At 41.4% G+C, this 25,674-nt stretch overlaps 1 protein-coding gene across 14 annotated transcripts in view; it reads left to right on the plus strand.

Moving 5' to 3' along the window:
* Positions 1 to 25,674, plus strand: part of NRG1 (neuregulin 1) — a 503,801-nt gene that overhangs the window by 275,097 nt on the left and 203,030 nt on the right. The window contains exon 1 of one of the 14 annotated variants that reach the window (XM_083593306.1): positions 12,659 to 12,701. The exons of the other annotated variants lie outside the window; for them this stretch is intronic. Coding sequence (XP_083449432.1) covers positions 12,674 to 12,701 — 28 coding nt within the window. The 5' untranslated portion in view covers positions 12,659 to 12,673. Of the gene's footprint in view, positions 1 to 12,658; positions 12,702 to 25,674 lie in introns of those variants that run through there. 14 annotated transcript variants of the gene reach the window in all.

Here is a 25,674-nt window from a genome sequence, read left to right on the forward strand (position 1 = left end):
ACCAAAATAAGAAAACTAGCATCAGATGTGTACTCTTTTATAATTAACTCATCTGAGAATAGTGGCATGTGGCTGATTGCATCATTTTCACGTGGTAAAGCTTTTAATGATAAACTATCAAGACTTGATAAGTTATGCATGGAGCTGGTGTTGGGATGAATGCTGCTTCCTTGCTTGATCTTCACTTTTGTATCTCACTTCTTTTCTCATTTGACCTTTGGATAGGCATCAAATGTGCAGCTTGCATAAGGCCAGTCTCTAAATAAACACTGAAATGTAAAGGCATGAGATACAGACAATGGAGAGGAGATTGACTGGAAAATTTAGAGAATGTTAGTCACCAAGCACTGTGGGATGGTTGTACTTCTTTTATAAATGTGTGCCTTCTTTTCTATAATATTTGAGGCCATTTGAGGGAGGACAAAATTCCTAATTCCAAGTATATAATTGTTGCTATAATGGGAATTATGCTCAAGAGGATGTTTAACTAAGAGAAACAGTGAAAAATCAGAACAATTCTCTTTCTCTTAATTGAATTGCCGTGAGAAACAAAACTGGTTATTCCTAACGCTCCTAAAAGGAAATTAAACCACCACCGTTTGAAAGATAAATGCAACTCATTATGGTGATGGATGAAATAAGTATGGTTATTTAATGCTAGAACTCTGCAATAAAGGTGGTCACCTTTTTCTCCTGGACAGAAAGTCTGTGCATTAAACATCTGGATGGCAGGCAGACGTTCACCAGACAAGGCCTTTTTAGCATGGAGATGTTTTAGAAATAACTTGGCAATTATTGAGAAGAGTAATGGGAAATACTCCAAGTATGGGATTCCTATTTCTTGTTAAAAGAAAAGCAGGCTGGGTGATATATGAAGATTCAGGCAGATCCCTATCCTTCTGTTTAGAATTGTACAATTGTAGAGTTGGAGAGGACCACAAGGTCCATCTAGTGCAACCCCCTGCAATGCAGGAATCTTTGCGAGGCTCAAACCCACAACCCTGAGATTAGAAGTGTCATGCTCTACCGAGTGAGCTATCCCAAAGAATACTTTGCAAGGTCCTACATCTGCCATCTTCACAGTCCAAACAGTCATGCTTCCAAGAAGAGCCTATAGCCCTTATCCTATGGAGAGCCCAAGAAGCAGCCAGCTGTGCTGATCCATATATGTACTGCTTTGCGGAGTGAGCGTGTGTGTGTGTGTGTTGGTGCCTGAAGCATCTCACCCAATCTGGGCTGTAGTAGAGTTGCTGCAGACTGAGAGCTAATGGCTCATGGACTGGCACCATCGAATGGACTACAACTTTGAATAAATCCAATGCTGTGTGTGTAGAATTCTGCTTACACACTACAACTTCCATTTCCTCTCTTCTCCTTCTATGGCCCGGCCTCAAAATCTGCTCCGGGGGGGGGGGGGAGATGCAGGGGAAAGGAGGTGAAAGTTCTGTTGTACAAACAGACATCTGTTGTGCTGGGGGAACAGCAGCGCTGGATACAACCCGAAATGTTTGTAATTTGATTTCTTCTGATTTGAAAAACCTAAGCAGCAGTAATTACTATGGAGAAAATGCTTTATGTGAACAAACTGTATCACGTTAATTCTGTAAATGCAATTCTGAAATAATTTCATTAAACTAACAGCCAGGTGTGTTTCATTTGCATTTTGTTTTGTTTCGGGTTGTTGTTGTTCGTTTATCAGATGATGGGGGGAGGAAAAAACAGACCTTAAAGAATAAGCAATGGGCTTAAGGACTTGCTTTTTTTCCTTAGATAAACATGGACATGAAATACACCAAATTAGTTCTTTTTTTCATCCTCGCCTCGCCCAACGGACATGCATGTATTTAATGCTCCATTTAGAGTAGGCGCTTTATTTGTTCAGTATCAGTAGAAAACAATTTAATCTACAAAGTCTCACATGTATGTTCTGCTCGGGGCTTTGCAGTGGTATCTGGTTGACTGAGTGCTGGACTAGACACTTGGCCTGATCCTGCAGGGCTCTTAGGTTCTTAAAGAAACTTATTTCAACTCACAGCTAGTCATATGCTGCTGTGCAAGTGGACACTTAAGCATAAATCTTAGGCATAAGTCAACAGGATAACTATGAATGTGTAAGTGTAAAAGTCAAAATAATAATAATAGTGATTGTTGACAGTTACCCACATTAAGGAAAGTTAATGGCCCTTGGTTTATGAACATAATTTCATCTTAAATATGGCAGGGGTGAGTAGGGCATGACCTGCATGTCCCTGCTCCAATTGGCCTAGAGTGTAAAGCCAACACACCTGGAAGGTGCTGCGCGGCTGAGGTGGGTGGCACCGGGTTGCTGTCCCCTCCCTGGTTGCGCAGGATGATGGCGGCTTCCCTGGACCATCTGCGGCCATGCCCTGTGGCAAACACACACACCCCGAGTCCTAGGGGAGTGGACATTGCCTTTGGTTTCTGACTATAATTTCATCTGCATTTGCACCATTGGCTTGTATCTAATGTAAAGGTAAAGGGACCCCTGAACATTAGGTCCAGTCGTGGCCGACTCTGGGGTTGCGGCGCTCATCTCGCTCTATAGGCCGAGGGAGCCGGCGTACAGCTTCCGGGTCATGTGGCCAGCATGACTAAGCCGCTTCTGGCGAGCCAGAGCGGTGCGCGGAAACACCGTTTACCTTCCCTCCGGAGCAGTACCTATTTATGTACTTGCACTTTGACGTGCTTTCGAACTGCTAGGTTGGCAGGAGCAGGGACCAAGCAATGGGAGCTCACCCCGTCGCGGGGATTCAAACCGCCAACCTTCTGATCGGCAAGCCCGAGGCTCTGTGGTTTAACCCACAGCGCCACCCGCGTCCCTGTATCTAATGTAGCACCAGGTAACTATTACATCAGTGTAAGGATTTATGCTTGTGCAATGGGACATCTCCCCCTTGCGCCCTCTAAGTCCAGAGCAGATCTGTGGGGAGTGCAGGGGTGCGCATGGGTAAGAAGACAGAGTAAACTGCACTAGTGGAAATCCTTGCGCTGCTGGGACATAATCTACTTTATCTACTTTGTAGATTATGACATTTACTTTGGTCAGCCTGGTAAGTCAAAACAAGCCCTGTTGTTCAATAATTCTTAAGATTTACTGGCCATTTTCAAGGCAAACCAAGTGCCATTGACAAAATCTCACCCCTATTTCTTGCAAAGGAAAAGAAGGCAAATGTTCACAGGGAGACATGCGTCATATCGTGCTTTTTTACAGTGTTCACAGCAGTTTAAATACAGCTTAGTCGGTAGAAGATGAGACTCTTACTCTCAGGGTTGTGGGTTTGAGCCCCCACAATGGGCAAAATATTCCAGCATTGCAGGGGGTTGGACTAGATGACCCTCATTGCCCCTTCAAACCCTACAATTCTGTCTTAATGGCCTTTACAACACATCTTTGCAGTGGAACAGAATTATTGTCTCCATATTACAAAAGTTGGGGAAAGGGTCGCAGTAATGGCTTGCCTCGGGGCAACGAGTGAGTCGTCCATCCTCACGGCGTACACCCCTCACAATTTTGCTTCACCGGTTCTCAGTTTTATGTTAGTCATGTGTCATGTTTACAGCATGTGCTCTGAAAAGATTGCGGTGGCTCTGTCAGGCTCCTAAATGTGGCATAAAATCAATCCCTCAGTTCTATAGAAGAAACAGACTCAACTCCTGATAAAGATCATCTGTGGCTTCCTGTACTGGGGACGAAAAGTTGAACAAACTTAAAGGTCATCTGTGTTTATATTAAAAAAATACTGGGTTGCACCATGTTTTGTAACAAAGTTGGGTCATTATTTATCTACTTATCCTTCTTTTCTTTCTTTTTCTTTGCTTTGCTTTGAGCTGGATGAGTTTGCTTATCGTGATATTTCCAAATCTGTAAACAGCCGATGAGTAGGAGCTCTACTTCCCTAAATAGAGTGTTAGCTCACTTTTTATTATCAGTACAATAGAGAACTGCCCATCTGTTGCTCTTTCACATCTGGAACCACAGATGCTCCCTCCTTGCAGCCATTAATTATTGCAAGGAAATTACTGCCGTGTGTTTACCAGTTATATTCTCTCTCACCTCTTCTCCTCTCGCTGCCTTACGCCATTGCTAGTGTCTTTGAGTCATCGCACTTTAGAAGCTGCCCAGGAAACCAGCAACTCTAGTCGCTCCTTGGCGTAATACATTTTTGGAGATGGGTATTATAGCAGCAAACATATGCATATGACCGGTTGTTTGTTAGTGTTCTGTTGGCTGCTCATTGTATATGTTCTTTCAGTGGTAAGAGAGCAAACTAGTACTTTGTGACTATCTTCTAAATTTCGCCACAAACAAACAAGAAAAAAATAGGTATCAAGTTATTTGAGCAGGGCTTCCCAAACTGGTGTCCATGGACCACGAGTGACCTGCAAGCCTCATTCAGGTGATCTGTGGCATGCCTGTGTATTTGTGTTTGAAGACGGAAGATGAAACATCCATCACAGTAAATACTCATATCGATTTTTTAATTGTCTTTTATTGCTTCTTTTGTTTCTTATATTGTGTTGTATAAAATATAATCTATAAGAAATAAAAGAAGCAAATAAAAATACAATTTAAAAAACCCCATAAAACATCTAGGACAATTGCTACAACAGGCAGAAAAATTATCAAGTGGGCCCCTAAGGCTCTCAGCAATTTTCAAGTGGACCCAGCATCTTATAGAAAGCTTATTTCTTTATGGCAGAAAACCAAAGTAGACTTGGGCATCCTGGGAGCCAGTGTGGTGTAGTGGTTAAGAGCGGTGGACTCGTAATCTGGTGAACTGGATTTGCATCCCCACTCCTCCACATGCAGCTGCTAGATGACCTTGGGCTAGTCACACTTCTCTGAAGTCTCTCAGCCCCACTCACCTCACAGAGTGTTTGTTGTGGGGGAGGAAGGGGAAGGAGAATGCTAGCCGCTTTGAGACTCCTTTGGGTAGTGACAAAGCGAGATATCAAATCCAAACTACTACTACTACTACTACTACTCTTCTTCTTCTTCTTCTTCTTCTTCTTCTTCTTCTTCTTCTTCTCCTCCTCCTCCTCCTCCTCCTCCTCCTCCTCCTCGTCCTCTTCTTCTTCTTCTTCTTCTCCTCCTCCTCCTCCTCAATGAAATCTTTAAGAAAAAATTCTAAGTCCTTTCTGGATCAGACCATGGTTCCAGCTAGTCCGTATCCAACTGTGACCAGTTACGAACAGAACACAAGGAAGATAATTCCTCCCCTACTTGTCCTTTGCATCTCATCATTAGAGGTATATTATCTCAGAACATGGAGGTTCTCTATCGTTGCCATGGCTGCCAGTAGACCTCTTCTCCATCAGTTCTGTCCAAACTACTTTTATTAAGTGATTTATGGTTGTATGTTCTCTGGGGACAGAGTTGTGGGCACCTTAAATACATTTCTTGTGGCATGATCTTTTGCAGACAGTACTGCATTGTCTTCTCCATTGGATACATTAAGTGGTAGACAATGAAGAGTTGGAGAAAATATATTGGATCCAACCTTTCCCTTCCGGGAACAGAACGGAGGTAGCATCCACAGGGTGGGACTTCCGTACCTTATCCTTCCCTCTGCAGGCCCCTGTCCCCAATTTGTGATCCAAGTGCTAACCTCTCTCACATGCACCCTTAAGCCATCAAGTTTGTGTGCGTGGGGGAGGGAAATATAGATTTAAAAGATAAAGGCACACATGCTGAAAGTAGTGATACATTAGCATTCACTACCCTGGTGCCCTCTAGCTGATTGGACTACAACTCCCATCAGCCCCAACGAAGATAGCCATGTTTGCTGGTGCTGATAAGGGTTGTGGTCCAAAACATCTAGAAGACACCAAGTTATTGAATGCTGCAGTGCATTAATTAATTAAGTTTGTCGGTATATGTCTGCTTAACAGGGTTCTATATTCCTATTTATAGTTATGCAGCCAGTTTATTGTGGCTCGGGTGACCTGTCATTCAGTTCTAGATCAAAGCACACATCTGCATGGGATCAGAGTGCAGAAGCCTCTTTCCCAATGGCATAATCCTGCATACATTGAAAATACTAACCAGGCTCCCTTTGATCTATATATAAATGAATAGAGTTATTTTGTAGAAGAAGAAGAAAAAGAATTTTAGAGTCTCAAAGCTGGTTTCACTACCATACAGTAGCATCACCAAACTAAAAATGAATGCAATGTATGAGTATTTGCTGCATATATTCTTATGCTGATTTCATAGGCACACGAGAACTTGAAAAACACACAGGAATCCAACTTTCTGATAGTTCTCTTCTGGAGTTTCAAGAGAAGCATTACTTTATATACAATACTACTGTGAGGGAAGTGGAGTGGTCAGAGGCAGTGGATGTGAAATCACTGACATTACATCAGAAGACCCCAGTCTGAAGCAGTGCACTCATCCCTGCGTATATGTATGCTGTCCTGGTGTTTTTAGTGTTCAGACTGGTATTCAAGCATGTTTTACTCAAAGCAGGCCTAAGTTAGGTCCATTAGTTTCAGTGGGTCTACTCTAAGTAAAACCTGAAACCCAACCTCAATATTTGGGGCAAAAGAGCCATATTTTACATGTTAAAAGCTTTCTCTCTCCGAGCTGAAAATTCATGGTTTATCTCACTACAGCCACTATTTAGATAATTGCAGACAACAAGGACAGCTTACGCAAATTAGTGCCTGCATAACAAATGTCAGCAAACCAATTTACGTAAGTTGCACGCAGTAAAATTCACAATACGGCTTTGCTTCTCCGGAACCAATATGCATCTGCAAATCAATGGGGGGGGGGTTAGGACATGGTCTGAAGATAGTTGGGTCAACTGCGGGACCTGCTGCCTCTTCTACCATCTACAAGCAGACGATACAGCTTGCTTGCACAGTATGTTAAATAGTATGTGATATTATACTCTGCTTCTTGGTCAGCAGCAGAATTGGTAATATAATTCCGTTCATAGTGCCTTATATTACTTGACTTCAGTTCTCCTATGTGGAGTGACTTCTGGGAAAGAAAAATGGAATATCAGGGGCAGGGTGGGGGATGTAATTGGCTGTCACCAACAATGAATTATGGTGCTGGAGGAGTCTCTTGAGAGTCCCATGGACTGAAAGAAGATCAAACATATCCATTCTTAAGGAAATCAGTCCTGAGTGCTCACTGGAAGGACAGATCCTGAAGCTGAGACTCCAGTACTTTGGCCACCTCATGAGAAGAGAAGACTCCCTGGAAAAGACCCTGATGTTGGGAAAGATGGAGGACACAAGGAGAAGGGGACGACAGAGGACGAGATGGTTGGACAGTATTCTCGAAGCTACCAGCATGAGTTTGACCAAACTGCGGGAGGCAGTGGAAGACAGGAGTGCCTGGCGTGCTCTGGTCCATGGGGTCACAAAGAGTCAGACACGACTAAACAACTAAACAACAACAACCATTGTTTAATTTATGTAGACCTGTTCTATCCTATTTCTTACTCATTGGTTGACCTATCTCATTGGATTATTTTCTTAATTCATTGATTTCCTATCTCACGTTCCACCCGCTATTTCAGTTATGTGTTCCACTCAGTTTTTCTGTGATCATATTATAGAACTGTAGAGTTGGAAGGGAGCCCTGAGGGTCATCTAGTCCGACCCTCTGCAATGCAGGAATCTCAACAAAAGCACCCATGACAGGTGACCTTCCAACCTCTGCTTAAAAAGGTCCAAGGAATTAGAGTTCACCACCTTCTGAGGGAATTGAACAGCTCTTAGCATCAGAAAGTTCTTCCTAATGTTTAGTCAGAATCTCCTTTCTTGTAACTTGAAGCCATTGGTTCGAGTCCTACCCTCTGGAGCAGGAGAAAGCAAGCTTGCTCTACCTTCCATGTGACAGCCCTTTAGACATTTGAAGATAGCTATTATATCTTCTGTCAATCTCCTGTTATCCAGGCTAAACAGACCCAACGTCCTCAACCGTTCCTCATAAGGCTTGGTTTCCGGACCTTTATCATCTTGGTCACACATTCGGGCGTATCAATATCCTTATTAAATTGCATTTTTTAGATTATCCCCCTTGGTTACCCATCGTACACAGATTCAGTTTAAGATTGTATACTAGCTTTTACATGAAGTATTTGTTAGGCTCTGTCATGTTTTTTTGCTTTCATTTTGTTCCCCCCATTAAAAAAAACAACAGAATCTTATTTATTATTGCTTTTTCTGACTCCTGGAATTTACTGTATTCTACAAAATAGGGATGCGGGTGGTGCTGTGGGTTAAACCACAGAGCCTAGGACTTGCCGATCAGAAGGTCAGCGGTTCGAATCCCCGCGATGGCGTGAGCTCCTGTTGCTCAGTCCTAGCTCCTGCCCACCTAGCAGTTCGAAAGCACGTCAAAGTGCAAGTAGATAAATAGGTACCGCTCCAGCGGGAAGGTAAACAGCATTTCTGTGCACTGCTCTGGTTTGCCAGAAGCGGCTTAGTCATGCTGGCCACATGACCCGGAAGCTGTACACCGGCTCCCTCAGCCAATAAAGCGAGATGAGCGCCGCAACCCCAGAGTCGGTCACGACTGGACCAAATGGTCAGGGGTCCCTTTACCTTTACCTAAAAAATAGGGGGTCAGTCATTGTGTATTTCTTTGTACCAGAAATCCAAGGTGCAATCTGGAACCCGTATAGCATCTAGTAGAACCCAATGCAAGTACATGAGCTATCTCCTTCTAAATTCCATTTGAAGACTATGACTGTATAAAGACTTTAGGTTTGAACCCGAATACTGCTTTTCTTAGCGTCCATCGTAATGACAAGTTTTAGGAAATATCAAAAATATTGCTCACAATTCTGTTTTTACAGACCGACACAGATTCCTTTGCTTTTTTAAAATAACTGATTGTAAACCATATCCATCAATTTATTTAGAAATCATTCCAAAGTTAGTAGAAAGCAGGAACACCCTGTTATCTTCCAATGTTGTAATTTTTGAACCTGCAAAATACATTTTTTTTTTCAAAAGGCAGGAATAGCTGGTTGACACAAGAGGAAAATATGTGATCCATGGGAGTGCCCTCCCATATACCGGTAGGCATTTTGGGAAGAGGTGATAATCAGTCTAAAGGGCAGGAAAGATACTGTGGCAGCACAGGCTCTTTTGTGTTTTGGTGGACCAGGAAAAGGAGACACTTTCAAAAACAAGAGGGCATGGAAAATACTAGGAGCAGCAACAGCCACAATCATTATTGTGGCTTTAGTAGGAGGGAGGAAATGGAAAGTCACTTACTTTCCTTAGGCATGCACTTTGCTAATCTAGTCTTTTGCAGAGACTAAAGAACAAGTGACACTTGTTCCATGTCCCTGTGTTTCAGTTGCCCTTTGCATCCACAATCTGTAAATCACGTTGCAGTAGTCATAGGATGCATTCACCCTATCTGGTAGCAAACACATTATTAGGCATTATACGATTCCATTGCTGCCATTCCACCCATGCCATCCAAACTGCCATTCTTCAGCAAATATATTTCAAAGAGTGATTCCAGCATGGAACCATGGAATTAAATCTCACCAAGAACTTTGGTCAGTTTGGGCAGGAATGCAGACCATGGTTTTCCTGTCCCACGAAAGGTGTTAACTACCTTAGCATTGCTAGGATGGTTTTTATATCCGTAAAAATATTAATATTAATAACAGAGTCCGTTAATTATTATTGTGACTTTGTAGTTATTACACTTGTCTCAGACTGCTTTATTTAATGTTATTGCCTTTTTAAATAAAATAAATAAACAACTTTTATTATCCCCCACCCCTCTCCCGTGACTTCCCTCAACTTCCTCTTCTGGTTCTTTAAATATTTGCTTTTCCTGCCTAATTTATTATACCTTAATTTTGTAATCTTTTATTTAAATATTGTTATATTCTTATCATTTTTATACCATATTTCCCAAATCACATCTTATGTTCTGTTATTTACCCAATTATTACCTCTTAACTTTTATGCTTATTTTCTTAATTGTAAGTGTTTACTCAAGCCCTGCTAGTGAGTCCACTTCTTTACAATGTTTCTGTAAATACACCATAAAAGGTTCCCAGTCCTTTTTAAAGTTTCTATTGTCCTTGTCTCTTAAGTTTTCCAGTTGGTTCTGCCATTTCAGCATATTCCATCATTTTTCTTGCTGTTCTTCTTTCGCTAATATCTTGTCATCTTTCCATTTTTGGGCTAGTAATATCCTAGCAGCTGTTGTAGTGTACATAAATTAGTTTCTTCCATTCTTTTGGCAAGTCTTGACCTGTAATGCCTAACAAAAAGGCTTCTGGTCTTCTAACTAAGGTTATCTTAAGCATTTTTTTCATTTCATTATAAATCATTTCCCAATAACTTTTAGTTACTCATGTTATTGCCATTTAACCCTGTTGTTTACATAAAAAATTTTCTACAGCCACATATACATGTACCAGTCTACTAAGGATAATATTTTGTCCATTGGATTAAATGGACTCTAGTCAACGAGAGCTTGCACCATAAGAATTGTGTTAGTTTTTAAGGTGCTATAAGATTCTTCATGGGTTTTGCTGCAACAGATCATCATAGCTCTGGAAATGGTATTCCAGGAATCTATGCATTTCCCCAGTCTTCTAGAAAATAATATATAGCTGTTTATCATCTGAGACTTAATTATGGCACTACACTAGTGCACCTTGTGCCAGATTTTACTCAACCATTCTCCAATCAGTTGTTGTTGCTGCTGCTGCTGTTGTTCCAACATATGCTTCTGTTTGTAGCTTCTTGAACTCTGGGAGGATGGGATCATCTGTCCCAGATGAGGTCACATGCTTCCTGAAGGATCATGTTTGCATCCCAGTTGCTCCTGGTTTATACCCTCAAAGCTCAAACAGCCGAGGCTTCTTGTATCCAAGGTAGCACTTATTCCCCTCAACCTCAGGTCTACAAGGAGAAGCCCTGCTCCGGGGGCCTCCTATTAAAGTGCTACGATGAATGAGCATCCAGGGTCGTGGTTTGAACTCTAGCATAAAGTTTCCTCTTTCAGACTGCTAAAGCTTAACACACGGGAGTTCTCACAATGTTGTGTGGGTTTTGTTTCGGGATTTTTTTTTTAAAAAAAGCATTATCCGTGTTCATTTTCGAAGTAAACTGGCCATTCATCAGGGCACATGAGGTACGTGTGCGGGGGTTTCTTATGTAAACTCACTTGGCTGGAATCAGTAAACATTTCTGCATTGTCGCAAATAATCAACAAGAGTGTAACAAATGCAAGTTAAGGCCTGTTTATCATTATGACTTTAAACTGTTTATAGGAAGGGGAGCACTTTGGACGTCCTTCAAGGGAGTGGGCAAAGCCATATGGGGTGGTTCTGGTTTGTTGTTTTCAGAGGGACACATGGTCATTATTATTTTTTTGCATCCATGTTGTGGCTAACATTTAACTGTTATGATAACTTGCAATGTTTATGATTATTCTAGCAATATGATGATTTGAAAGCTATTAGACAGGTCTAAAGCTTAACTTGCATTTGTTACATGCTTGTTGACTGTTTGAGTACCTCACATGCCCTTTTGAATCACTAGTTTGCCCTGAGAAGGTGTGTGGATAATGCTTTCTCTGCCCACATAACATTATGAGAGATCCCAAGCATTAAGCTCCCAGCAGTTTACAAAGGGAGGCATAATGATTGAGATGGAAGGCACCACCCCACTTCTTGGGCATATGCATCCTATAGGATAAAGGCCCCGGTAAAAAAGATAAAATGAACCCAGCTGTAGAGATCTTCATCATAATTTATCTTTAAAGGTTGGGGTTTTGTTATTGTTTATAAGGATAATGTCTGCACAACTTTTCACCTGGGGAAAAGAAAAAGTGGCCAAGATAAAGTGGATTTTCTCATACTTGCTTGTGCAAAACACTGAAACATTCGCATGGATAATGTTTCTAATTTCTGTTTCACCTGTTGAGCTTCTTAACATGTTTATACTCACCGATGAGAATGTACTGTATTGTTGTTTTACTGATGACAACAGTTGCTTTTTATCTCAGTTTTACACCCACAAACAGTTCACTTTTGTCATCAGTATAAAACAACAGCATTTCTTCTTCTTTGGCAATCACTCGTAGCCAGGTAAGATTGTCTTCCATGAACATGGTCTTAACAGTGAGTCCATAAGTGACTGTGGAGGCCAGTTCTGGAGCCACATGTCCTTTCACAGTGGGGACATAGGTTTCCGGACAGATAATCACTTTTCTGTTATGATGATGATGATGATTTTATTACTTATACCCCACCCACGCTAGGCGGCTTCCAGTACATATAAAAACATAATAAAAAGTCAAACATTAAAACCTACCCAATACTTGGCTGCCTTCAGATGTCTTCTAAAGGTTGTGTAGTTCTTTATCTCTTTGAAATCTGATGGGAGGGCGTTCCACAGGGAGGACACCACTGCCAAGAAGGCCCTCTGCCTGGTTTCCTGTAAGTTAGCTTCTCGAAGTGAGGGAACCACCAGAATTTCTCTCTCTCTCTCTCTCTCTCTCTCTCTCTCTCTCTCTCTCTCTCTCTCTTACTTTTCTTCTTTTAAGTTCATACTTGTGTTGTTTCAGAACAAGATGTACAGCGTATGTCTTTTCAAACAAAACAAAACCCAGTGCCAATGAAGATGTTACAGTCTCTCACAGTCGATGCGCCCAGCTGCATTGCATTTATATGGTAATATGCTAACTACGGTGTGTCCTTCGCTGGTCACAGGGATTATTAGTTCTTATTGCAAAATAAGAATCTTGCATCAATGGATCCTGTTTTTTTCCAGTGTTTGTTCCTATAACGTTTGTCCATTCAGCTTTAGGAGTATAATTTAGGTCTCACAGCAGTTCAAAAGAGCATCAAATCGCCTGTTTGGAATCTATTTTAAACAAAAGAAGACTGCATTTGGCAGAGCAGTAGTAAGAAAGAAAAGGAATAATGCATAGCTAAACATTTCAAAACTCCTCAAAATATGAATGGATTAAATAAAACAGATGTGGGAAGGGAATAAGAGGTCAGTTGGTTCTCTGGAGTACCTCCATCAGTTCCCTCATAGCCCAGGTTCCCCATATAACTATGGATAAGAGCCAGCCTTCTGACATAACTTTCTGCCATTTCATCCACATAGAAACAGCAAGCATTGCAGGGCGTGTTGCTCTTCATGTATATGAATATCCCACTCTGCTTGGCTAGAATTCATTGCAAGGGTTCGTGCCCCCCCAATTGTCTAGCACCTTTTGCAAATTCCTGGAACAGTATGTCTTAGGATGAAGTAGTGCTTTGAAGGCTATTGACCATAGCTGCTTACATTGGGCTGCATCCAGGCTAAATTAGTTAACCTTAGTTCCCATTGATATCAGTGGGAGCGTTAGTTGAGAGCCAGTGTGGTGTAGTGGTTAAGAGCAGTTGATTCGTAATCTGGGGAACCGGGTTCGCGTCTCCGCTCCTCCACATGCAGCTGCTGGGTGACCTTGGGCCAGTCACACTTCTTTGAAGTCTCTCAGCCCCACTCACCTCACAGAGTGTTTGTTGTGGGGGAGGAAGGGAAAGGAGAATGTTCGCCGCTTTGAGACTCCTTAGAAGGGAGTGAAAGGCGGGATATCAAATCCAAACTCTTTTTCTTCTCTTCTTACGACTTAAGTTCAATTAATTTAGTCTGGATCCAACCCATTGTGGATCAAAGAACAGAAAGTAGAGAATCGTTGAAAGAGAGAACACGGGTTTGCATAACATTTGCATAATTTTTATGTATAGATGCAGATTTAGAAATAAGTATCCTAACTTTGCAGGCTCCTCAGTTTTTTTTACCCCATTCCTTCGCTCTGTGTCTCCAGCAAATAATGTGACATAAGGGGTGGGGAAAGGCAAAAAGTCAGGAATGCTGAGCAAAAGGAGCAAAGGATGCATTTGAACATTGCAGTTTTATACATACTTAGCTTACATAGACTGAACTCACTGGGACTTGTTTCATAGCAGACATGTCTAAGATTACACTGTTAAACAGAAGAAAACTGCTCCCTTTTTGCTTACTTTTCTCATGTCTGTAAGACAGTGCAATTTCTCACATTACAAAATGCATACATAGAAGTGAAGGCACCTCTTATGAGATGATGATATACACAGGTGTATTACGTTTAACAAATTAATAAATTAATTTTTAAAACACAGACACACATATACACGCACACATGGGTATATTCTACAGCAATGTGTATGAGTGTCACAATCAAGATTCAAGCAATATGGATTCAAGATTACTGTAATGCATTAAAATTATCATAAGAATTTTGTAAAAATGTTAAGGACTCCTAAACAGATATTGCATTCCTAGAATTTGGTGTCCTTAACAAAGCTGTTCAGAGAAATGTCTTAAAATATGTGGACAACATAGGCCAATTATGCTGCTATCAGAATGGAGATTGCTTTTGCCATTCAAATAATAACAAAAACTATGCTTGAGTTGCTTTGCAATTCATTTGTGAGAGGCAATTAATCATCAATTGACAAACTCAATCAGTGAAATTAGATTTTGCCTCTTTAGCCAGAACAAAGGCCAAAGTAATTATCAATGGTAGATGGACTACCTACTTCAGATTAATGACCTTTGGGCATCCTCATGTACTCTCTCTCTCTCCTAATTTTAAAACTTCAAGGCATTTGCTTATAAAAAGATCACTGAACATTCCTTGGGTACCCCCAAGAGTTTCCAAAACTAACAGAGCAATCCTATCTCACCTTGGAGAATTACAAGTGTCCCAGCATGTGGTTTGTGGTTGTTTCTCTGAATGCTTCATTGACTGTATGAATAGATTAGCAGCGCTCTTCAGTCAAGAAAAGAATTAACTTTAGTCCTTCTGCTGCGTTTTCTGTTCCATCCCAAATCATTGTTGCCAGAAGGATACCTAAAAGGTTGGCCTCACCGCTGGTGGCTGTAGCCACATTTAGATCCACTTGAAGCTGCATCCTGTTATTTATTTATTTTATCACTGAGCTACATTCAGATTACAGTTCCTGCTTCTGACATTGCTGTTCTAGTGCTTAGCTACTTTATCCACCCTCCCTTCAGTAGTGCAGCTAGGCAGGGGTGGGCCAGGTGGGTGGGGGCTTAGAGTGCCACTGCAAGGGCCCATCCCTGAAATAGGCAGCTCCCCTACAAAAAGCTCAGTAACTGATTTTCCAAAAAAAGGCCAACAAATTTGATCAACCCCTGGTGCTGGCGGGGGTTGCTACACCACTGCCTCCCTTGCAAAAAATATAATTCCCCTCACAAAGATGATAATAATAATAATAATAATAATAATAATAATAATAATAATAATAATAAATTTATACCCTGCCCATCTAGCTGGGTTTCCCCAGCCACTCTGGGTGGCTCCCAATCAAGTGTTAAAAACAATACAGCATTAAATATTAAAAACTTCCCTAAACAGGGCTGCCTTCAGATGTCTTTTAAAAATAGGATAGCTGGTTATTTCCTTGACAAAGATAGCAAAGCAAATGTGCTATATGCAAAATTTTAAACAATGCTGTAGAATTGAAAGCATTTTATTGGGGGGGGGGATTTGCCACCACTAGGCTCTTATGGGAATGACAGCCTCTCCTTCCCTGCCTAACATTGTTTTCTGCATCTTGCCCAAAGGATTGTTTGTAGGCCATATTTGAGCTGCCAGGAAAACAAACCCTATTAGGACTGTAGGTATAAGTGATTGTCCTTATGACCACTTGGTTGCGTAGGTCAATTGTGGGCGGTGCTATGGGATCTTCCTACAATGGTGTGTGGGTGTTGTGTGTGGAAAGGAGTATGCACCAGATTCTACCTCAGCATTCCTGTTACAGCCACATATTGACTGGCGCATAATTGACGGGAGGGAGGGGGGTACTGTTAGTAAAGAATGTCATGATCAGTGGGTGGCAAGTAAACGTGTTAGTCAGTAAGATTCTATCAATGGTGTCTCCGAAAAATTTTACACATCGCTTGGGAAGACAGGCAAACTAATATCAGTGTACTGGAAGAAGCAAAGATCACCAGTGTTGAAGCAATGATTCTTCAACATCAACTTCGTTGGACTGGACATGTTGTGTGGATGCCTGATGATCATCTTCCAAAGCAACTACAGTGGTACCTCAGGTTACATACGCTTCAGGTTACACACTCCGCTAACCCAGAAATAGTGCTTCAGGTTAAGAACTTTGCTTCAGGATAAGAACAGAAATCGGGATCCGGTGGCGCAGCAGTAGCAGGAGGCCCCATTAGCTAAAGTGGTGCTTCAGGTTAAGAACAGTTTCAGGTTAAGAACAGACCTCTGGAACGAATTAAATACTTAAGCTGAGGTACCACTGTACTCTATTCTGAACTTAAAAATGGAAAGCGTAATGCTGGTGGTAAACAAAAGAGGTTTAAAGACTGGCAAATCCACACCGTGATCAACTCCTGCCCGGAAACCTATGTCCCCACTGTGGAAGGACGTGTGGATCCAGAATTTGCCTCCACAGTCACTTACGGACTCACTGTTAAAACCGTGTTTATGGAAGACAATCTTACTCAGCTACGAGTGATTGCCAAAGAAGAAGATGCATGGACCTATAGCTCCTTAGTCATAAAAACACTCGGCATTGTGTGAATCCATGACAACTCACATTTAAAAGGAACTCAAGCAATAGTGTTGGGAAATAGCTTGGAAAGATGCTGCTGGACTTGATGCTAGAGTCACTTAGCATGACAGCTTCAAATGTTAATGGGCACAAGTAATCACTTCCACATGAGCCCACTGAATGATGAAACAGCAACATCTGCAGACAGGATACGACATGGAAAGAGCAACACCAGTGCGGGAAATTATCATGTCAGATGCTTCAACAACATGGTATCCTGTTTGCAGATGTTACCATTGCAGCATGCAATAGAAACATCTGTCACACCAAGACATTCATGCAAGAAATAGCTCTATCTTAAATCCCGTTATTGTCAACAGGCACAACTAGTTATCTCTTGATCAGAAGAAAAACATGTGATGTATTTGTGCTTTTCTGCCAGCTCTGAAAATCATGCTGTTGTTCTTAAGTAAAATATTCATTGATATGTGATCATTTCCCCCCCCCCCAAATTTTAGGCTTTTAAAATTGCTAGGCTGGTAATTAGGGGGAAATGACAATCCGCTGTCAAAAACTGAAAGAACCTGCACTTTTCCATTGTCATTATCTGCTGCATTTGTTGGCCAAAGAGTTTTACTTTCTACTTTGTTCAGATGTAGAAAAGGCAGATGACCAAAGTACTTATGTGACTGATAGCTGCTATCCATCTTACTTATCACTTCATGGCACCTAACAAGAGAAAAAGGAGATTACAGTCATACCTCCTGTTATGTTCGGTTCAGGTTACGTCTTTTCAGGTTGCATCCCATGGCGACCCGGAAGTACCAGAAAGGGTTACTTCCGGGTTTTGCCGTTTGCGCATGCGCAGATGCTCAAAATGACATCACGCACATGCACAGAAGCAGCAAATCGCTTCTGTACAATCTGTACAATCTAAGGCTGCAGTCTTAAAACACAATTCACTATTTCTTTGTTAACTTTATATCCTGCCTTCCCATCAAATGATGCTCAAGGTAGCTAACAGCAGTAATGCAATAAAATAAAATAAATACAATTTAAAAAAATTAAGTAAACTTAGGTAAAAGCAACCACTTAAAACCACACTGGGTTGGCATCTGTCTGTCTTAGGAGACAATGGAGAAGGGCACCTTTGGGAGTGAAGCCTGCTGTGGCTATAGAAACTGATATGGTTGCAGCTGGGGCAGATGAAGGTTTCCGGTTTTGCTGCTGCACAGAATATTTACATGTCCATTTATGGACCAAAGCCCTATTTTAATAAGATCTTCTGAGACCAAAATAGCCAGGGCTCCATTTTACAAAGAGAAGGTTCCATTGAGCAAAGTGGGACTTACTTCCAAGTAAATGTACATAGGGATGCAATGCACATTTCCACAGTGTGAGGGAACAGACAGAGGAAGGAGGGAACAGACAAGGCAAGGGCAACAGGGTGAATATGCAGAAATGCAATAATAGGCTTGCTAGGTTACCTTGAGGCAATGATTTCTCTTTAGGCTAAGAGAAATCTACTTTAATCTACTTTACTGTGTTGTTGCAAGAACAGAATGTGATCACACACACACACACACACAGTGCCCTGGATACCTTGGATGTTTCAGTAGTCAGTGAGAAAAACTAAGCGATTTGGCATTAGACCTCCAGAAAGAGTTGAGATTTGAGGTGGAATTTTAAACAAGAAAGGGAAGCAATAGCACACAGCAAACAGGAGGGAATTCCGGGCATAAGTGACAGCATGGGATAAAAAGGTGGAGAATCCCAGGGGTCAGCAACCTTTTTCAGCCGTGGGCCAGTCCACCATCCCTCATACCTTGTGGGGGGCCGGACTATATTTTGAAGGGGGGGAAATGAACGAATTCCTGTGCTCCACAAATAACCCAGAGATGCATTTTAAATAAAAGCACACATTCTACTCATGTAAGAACACCGGGCAGGCCCCACAAATAACCCAGAGGTGCATTTTAAATCAAAGACACATTCTACTCATGTAAAAACACACTGGTTCCCGGACCGCCTGCGGGCTGGATTGAGAAGGCGATTGGGCCACATCCGGCCCCCGGGCCTTAGGTTGCCTACCCCTGGTGGAGACTCTTGAGAGGCATGGTATGGACAGCTTGAGCTAAAGATCTTAGCCATACAAAGTACTGAGGACTCTCATGCATGGTTGGGAGCAGACAAGGACAGAAATGGGAAATGAGGTCAACTTATGCTCTGATTTTCTTATTCTTTAATAGGCATTCTGAGTATTAATTTGCTACTAATATCCTTTTTGTTCTTATATAATATCTCAACTCTTGTCTTGCATGGCATGGCTCATTTACACCCTGTACTCTCCTAGTGCTTATGTACAGGTGGAACAAATTTAATAATAACAATAATATACCCCAGAAAATTAAAACACAAGCTGTTAATGCCCAAACATGTATTTATTAGTTCCCAAATATGTATAGTCATACCTTGGGTTACAGATGCTTCAGGTTGCGTTTTTTGCGGGTTACAGATGTGCCAAAACTGGGAAGTACCGGAACGGGTTACTTCCAGGTTTTGGCAGTCGCGCATGTGCAGAAGCACTACATCGCAACCCGCGTGTGCGCAGATGCAGCACTGCGGGTTGCGAATGCTGCAGCTTGTGAACGTGCCTCTTGCATGGATCACGTTCGCAACCTGAGCGCCCACTGTATTTATTATCCTGGTAAAGCAAGTTCATATCTGTGCTGGACTTTTAAAATGTACTGCTGCATGCCACCCCAATCTCCAAGCAGCATGAGATTCCAGAGGTTACAGGCTCTGACCCTGGGTTCGTGTTTCTTTTTGGAAATGAGACACAATAGATACCGTTTTGTCTTTCATTTATACATGAGTCTACGATGGAGGGGTTCACAGCATCAGCACCCTAAATGGGTCTTGTTTCTCTCACAGTCGCAGCCTTGGATTCAAACAGAAATCAAACATTGCCTTCAAATGTTCCCCCCCCCTCTCTCTCCAGCTTGCTGCTTTACTTCTAGGTCACATCACTGCAATCTCTAAACTCAGGCTTTGTCCTTCTATCTATGAGTTGAGGAAGGGTCCTCACCCAATTGCCCATCTCTCACAGAGCCCCCTTTCCCTTGTTCTCTTAATGGCACATCGCCCAGGCGATCACCTCAACACAGGAAGCTGGCCTGGCTTATATTTCAACATCTGCTGGATCCAAGAGTCACATACAGCCTACTCACCCCTCCTCCTGCAAATTCTTAACACTACACTTATGTCCCTAAGCTCAAAATGTGCCTATCTTGCCGAACCAACAGCTGAAATAAATGACTTGTCACTTCAGAGATGCTGATTTCACATTTCTCGTTGGTGTCAATCACATTTAAGCAACATAATTGATGGAGTTTATCCAGTACAGGGAGGAATAAGAAATTATATTCAATTGATGAGCATGTTATTATGCAGAACATAACAATATTGAACTTGGACTCCTGCTTTTAAAAATACCTAACTTTTTTCAATTTGGAGAGGGGCTGGTTACAGAGCTTTCCCTTTTTCTTGCAAAAAACAGTGTATTTCCTTTTTGTGGGATTATAAATAAAATGGGTCTGGTTCAGAGATATATGCATACATATATACCCCACACAAAAAACTAGATAATTATAATTATAAGCACAACTGTGAATGGTATACTTATGTGTAACATTGTAGAATAAAGACTCATTTTCACAACATCACTATTCTCCCCAGGTAATCCTTTTCAAGTTTGCAGCATCTCCTTGGGAGAATCATTGGGGGTTTGGGGGTGCCCAGGCTCTTGCTCTCCTTTTCATTCTTTCTTTTGTTCTTTCTGACTGCATAGTACACATGCAGCAATCTCCCACTGAACTCGTTTACTGAGTGCCATTTGCTTGTTGAAAATCTCACAGAAGCCAAAACCTTTCATTTTGGTCATACCCTAACCAGCAACAGCCTCAACCTATCACAACATGTGCTTTAATTGCTCCTTCGTGGCCTCATATGCAATGTTCCCCAAGAACATGGAGCTCAGGGACTCCTCCATAACAGGATTCTGCCCTGGCACGCCCGCCGTGTTCCACCTCTAAATCCTCCAGACTCCCAGTCTTACATGAATTATTTAGTCCTTTTCTTGTGTTTTCATTTGAAAGAGGGATGATATTCTTAAAACTTCTTAGAAGAGTTTTTAGAGACCTCTCATACAATTGCATTAATTGTTGTGACTGTTGTAAATTTTAAAGTGATAGTTTTGTCGAAAGTACATACCGGTAACTACAGTACATATAAAATACCACTGAGCAAACTATACAGTACCTTCCATCTTTTTAAATGCTAATCTCAGCACATTTGTCAAGCTTTTTCATGATTCATTTCAGGACGTTTATTAATCTGAGGTTGTGTTTCGGCGGCAGCAATGTTGAACACAGAATACAATTCTGATTGACAGGAGCAGTATTAAACAGCTCTATTTTGGCAGCTGTTGATCAAGCAACATCCACTGGTAGCTAAGAAGTTGGTTCTGCTGCTGGAGGTTAAAAGGGAAGTTGGAAGATCAAAGTGGAGGGAAATTAGCATGTTAGAGCCTTAGGTTTCTCTAAGCAGTCTATCAAACCGCAATTTTTAAAAAATATTTGGAATTAGAAGGTATTTTGTTTTAGGGAATACTGTGAAGTCATGTGGTGCGTACCACTGTAAAAGTTGAAATATGCAAATCAGTTAAATTAGAATCCTGGTCTGATTATGATGTAACCTCACCCCCGTCCCCCCATTATGAAGGAAGCCATGAAGCCTGGGTCCATTAATGAGGTGAGGTGAGTGAAAGAGATAACACCAGGGCCCTTAAATTACTGGAAAGAGCCAGTGGGCCACTAAATTCCACTGTTTCCAACCACTAGTGGAATGGAATTAGCAATAAGCAAAATAACATTTATGCAGATAACTCAGGTTAACCTTCTTCACATGCATTGTAAGGATAAAATGAATTCAACAAAAATGGTGGAGTTGGAGAAAATTTAAACTGATATATGCACACATTATCAAATAAGAACAATAACAACATTTTAATATCCAGAGTCTTTCCCCTCAAGCCGTCAGTCAAGAACCAATTATTTAGTTTAGTTTAGAAAATGTTTATACCACTCTTCCTTCAATGATTTCAAGTGGTTTACAATAAATAGAATACTAAATACATACCATTTTTCAATTAGAACCTCAGATTTCTTCAAAGCTGACTTTTGAAGATTCCTGCAGACCTTCAATCTGTCTGTCTGTCTGTCTGTCTGTTGCTGCTTGGCTAGATCAGGCATCCCCAAACTCGGCCCTCCAGATGTTTTGGGACTACTACTGACCACTGATCCTGTTAGCTAGGGATCATGGGAGTTGTAGTCCCAAAACATCTGGAGGGCCAAGTTTGGAGATGCCTGGGCTAGATAGTTGGACAGCTGTGACATGTTGCCAGTTGGATGGGGACAAAAGACCATTGACTTGATTCACTCTTTTCACATCTCCTCTTTGAACTTCTCTCCCAACCTCTAAATGATCTCCATCTCCTGTGCTTTAGTCTCCTTAGACTTGTGAGGGCTGATCCTCAGAGACAAAAAGCCCTTTCCCAGAACAGAATCCAGCAGAGTGCCATATTAAGTGCTTCAAAAATGGTGTCAGGGTAACAAGATAGTGTTCATATCTAAGCCATACATTCAAAGCACTCTTACACCACTTAATGCTTCTAGGAACTGTGGTTTGTTAAAGGAGCTGGGAACTGCGGTTTGTTGAAGGGTCTTCTAACAACTCTCAGCTCAAAATCATACAGCCCTGCAAAATTCTTGCCTTGTCACTCCTGTTACCATCATGTACTGAGTCATCAAGCAAGATCTGAATTTAAATGAAATATGCCTGGCTGAGAATGGCAAAGCTTTACAGTGCAATTCCGTATGTGTCTACTTAGGAATAAGCTGGATTTAGTTCAGTGGGACTTACTCCCAGGTAAGCGTGTATAGGATTACAGCTTTTATTAAATCAGTTGAGAAAGCTATGGATAGTGGCAGCACATGGGACTGTGGAATTTTTGATTCTGGCAATGGATTCATTGTCTGAGGAAATCTATTAATTGAGCTTGGATAGGCTTTGTGCTGTCTAGGTACCCCAAGTATTACCTTGTTATAAAGAATCATGTGAAGTTATGGAGTTATGTAATGGATGTATGGAAAAGACCAGCTCTCTTGTTATGCACACTAACTATGATTCTTATGCATCTTCATTCACAGGTATTGTTGTATGTGAATTTAGCTGCAATACAATAGGTTCAGCCACTGATTCCTGGCAATGTTTCATGTAGTAACAGGCTGAAAACTTCCCGCAAGGAAGTTGCCCCACAGAACTTACCACAAGGAAGTGGCAAGTCTGAGAGAGGCTATAGAATGGACATTATGTTAAATTTGCAAAATTCTACCAATCTAATCACCTGGCAGCACTGACATCGACAGGGGACACACAGTTATTGAGTTATTAGTTCAGTACATCCAGTGCAGTGTAAGCACTTTTTGCAACACTGGTAACATTAATGGTGATTAATAAAGGATTTTTAGGACTGCTAAATCGCTTGGAAAACATTTTGCAAAATGACTCGGGGGCTGCATCCTCCTCCTCCTCCTCATTATTATTATTATTTCTGTGTTGGTGTCATTGTACCAAAACTTGACATGTTGGGAAAGAAAACTGCCATTTGGTCAATGGGAAAGAAAAGCAAGAGTCTGTGGTTACACATTTAACTGAATCTGGGTTGCCTCCAAATTCTTTAAATTGGTTTTAAGTATCTGCAGTTTTGCTGTCCAGCAGGAGAGTATACGGTCTCCTTTTCTAAAAATCTGTGACTATTTGAAGGAGATAATGGATTGGACAGCTGACTAAGCAGTCTGTTGACCTCTGTAGCAGCCAGCTAGATTGATGGTCCTTTCCTTCTCTCCTGGGGAACTGAAGCATGCAAACCTATCTTTTGTTATTTTGGAAATACAGAGTTCTTCTGTAACACTTTATTGAGGAGGACTCTGTAAGATAACCTGTTGAGGGTAGCACCTCTAGGATACAATAGATGTACATCAAAGCAAAGGAGAAACGAGGAGTTCATAAAACGTGAAAGTGAGCACAGCAGAGGATTGATGGCCATGGGATCAGAAAACCAATTAAGTTAAATATTCGCCCAGCAATGACTGCTGTTCTGTCTGACAGAGAGGTGGAGGAGAACAGTATTATGGGATTCACATGCAAACACATGCTGCTCAATTTCTGTAAACCTAATGAAATGAAGAGTAGATCTGCTGTCAATTCATATTTTAGAAATATTTGTGAATTAGGAATAGCAGCAGCAGCAGTAGCAATAATTGTACCCTGCCCATCTGACTGGGTTGCTCCAGCCACCCTGGGAGGCTTCCAGCATATATAAAAACATAGTAGAACATAAAACCTTAAAAGGTTTCCCTATACAGGGCTGCCTTCAGATGGTTCCTAAATGTTATCTCCTTCACATCTGATGGGAGGGCATTCCACTGGTTGGGATTTTATTACTTGTTCTACAGTTACTTTCTGACTTGGGCCAAATTCATGGGCGACTCTGCAAGGCCCTCCCTGAATTTCAGCTTCCATTTTGAAAAGGAAAAACCTCTAGCCCTTTCTACTAAAGATATATAATTTAAAACATGCTCACAATATACTACCAAATCATTCAGTAATTAGAAATCTGTCCTGCTTTACTTAGAAAAGCTCTTAAAGCATCCAAATAAGGGCTATCAAAGCATTTAGTCATAACCAGTCTCAAATAATATATGAGATATAAAACAAGTCACTGATTATTTCATGTGACTATAGCTAGCATCCCAGTATAAACTAACACACCAGCAAACATCCAACCCCAGTGCAGATAATATTCTCCTGTCTTAACCTCCTCTTTATGGCTTCTTGCAGTCTCCAGAACTCTCCTGGTTAGCTCCAAGATTTGAGCTGGAATGAAGAGTAGGCAGTTTTCTCCTGACTTCATGTTGTGTTTCAGAGACATAGTACAAGGTCAGGGTTGGCAACTATCATTCTTTAGTTGGCCAGCCAAAATTGTCAACCTCTGTCCCCTTCCAAGTACAGTGGTACCTCGGGTTACAGACGCTTCAGGTTACAGATGCTTCAGATTACAGACTCCGCTAACCCAGAAATAGTACGTCGGGTTAAGAACTTTGCTTCAGGATGAGAACAGAAATCGCACGATGGCAGTGGGAGGCCCCATTAGCTAAAGTGGTACCTCAGGTTAAGAACAGTTTCAGGTTAAGAACGTACCTCCAGAACGAATTAAGTTCTTAAGCCGAGGTACCACTGTATCCTGTGTTCTGGGTGACAGCTTAAATTTAGAAAATCAAAAATTTAGGAAGACAAAAGTACCAAGAACTAAGCTGAAAGGAGCGGAACCAAACTGAATGCCTATTCCGTAATTGTATGGAATTATTATTTTTCTTATACATAACAAATCCAACAGTGACAATAAGCAGCCTCATTGTATAAAAATGAAACTAATTGGCCTTACGAGCAATTCCAGCTCTAAAATTCTGTGAGCTGCTAAACTAACTTAACAATTAAATTTGTGGGGGTGGAGGGAGTTTATAATCAGTAGCAGACTCTGACAACACAGGCAACACTTAATATCCTTCATGTGGTAACACAAAAAAAAAATCTACTGAAAGTTAACAAAAATGCATTTATAAACTTAATTCCCCACATTTCCTGTCCAGTATTTCTCTCTGGAAGTTGTGAAGAGTGGCAAATGCAACGAGGTTTTTTAAGGGTTGTGGAAATCATAATATTTAGATACATCTGAATGACACAGCTTTTTCCCGTCAGCATTTCTCCAAGCTTCGGAAGGGGCCACCGCTCAGCAAAAGGTTCTAGGTTCATTCTCTGTCATCTCCAGGTAGGGCTTAGAAGGACCTCAGGAGATCTGTTGCAAGTCAATAGTGAACTAGCTGGACCAAACACCTGACTCTGTATCAGACAGCATTCTATGTCCATCACATGGTACAAGATACCT

This window comes from Podarcis filfolensis (assembly GCF_964270895.1).
Source record: "Podarcis filfolensis genome assembly, chromosome: 17".
Taxonomy (NCBI): Eukaryota; Metazoa; Chordata; class Lepidosauria; order Squamata; family Lacertidae; genus Podarcis; species Podarcis filfolensis.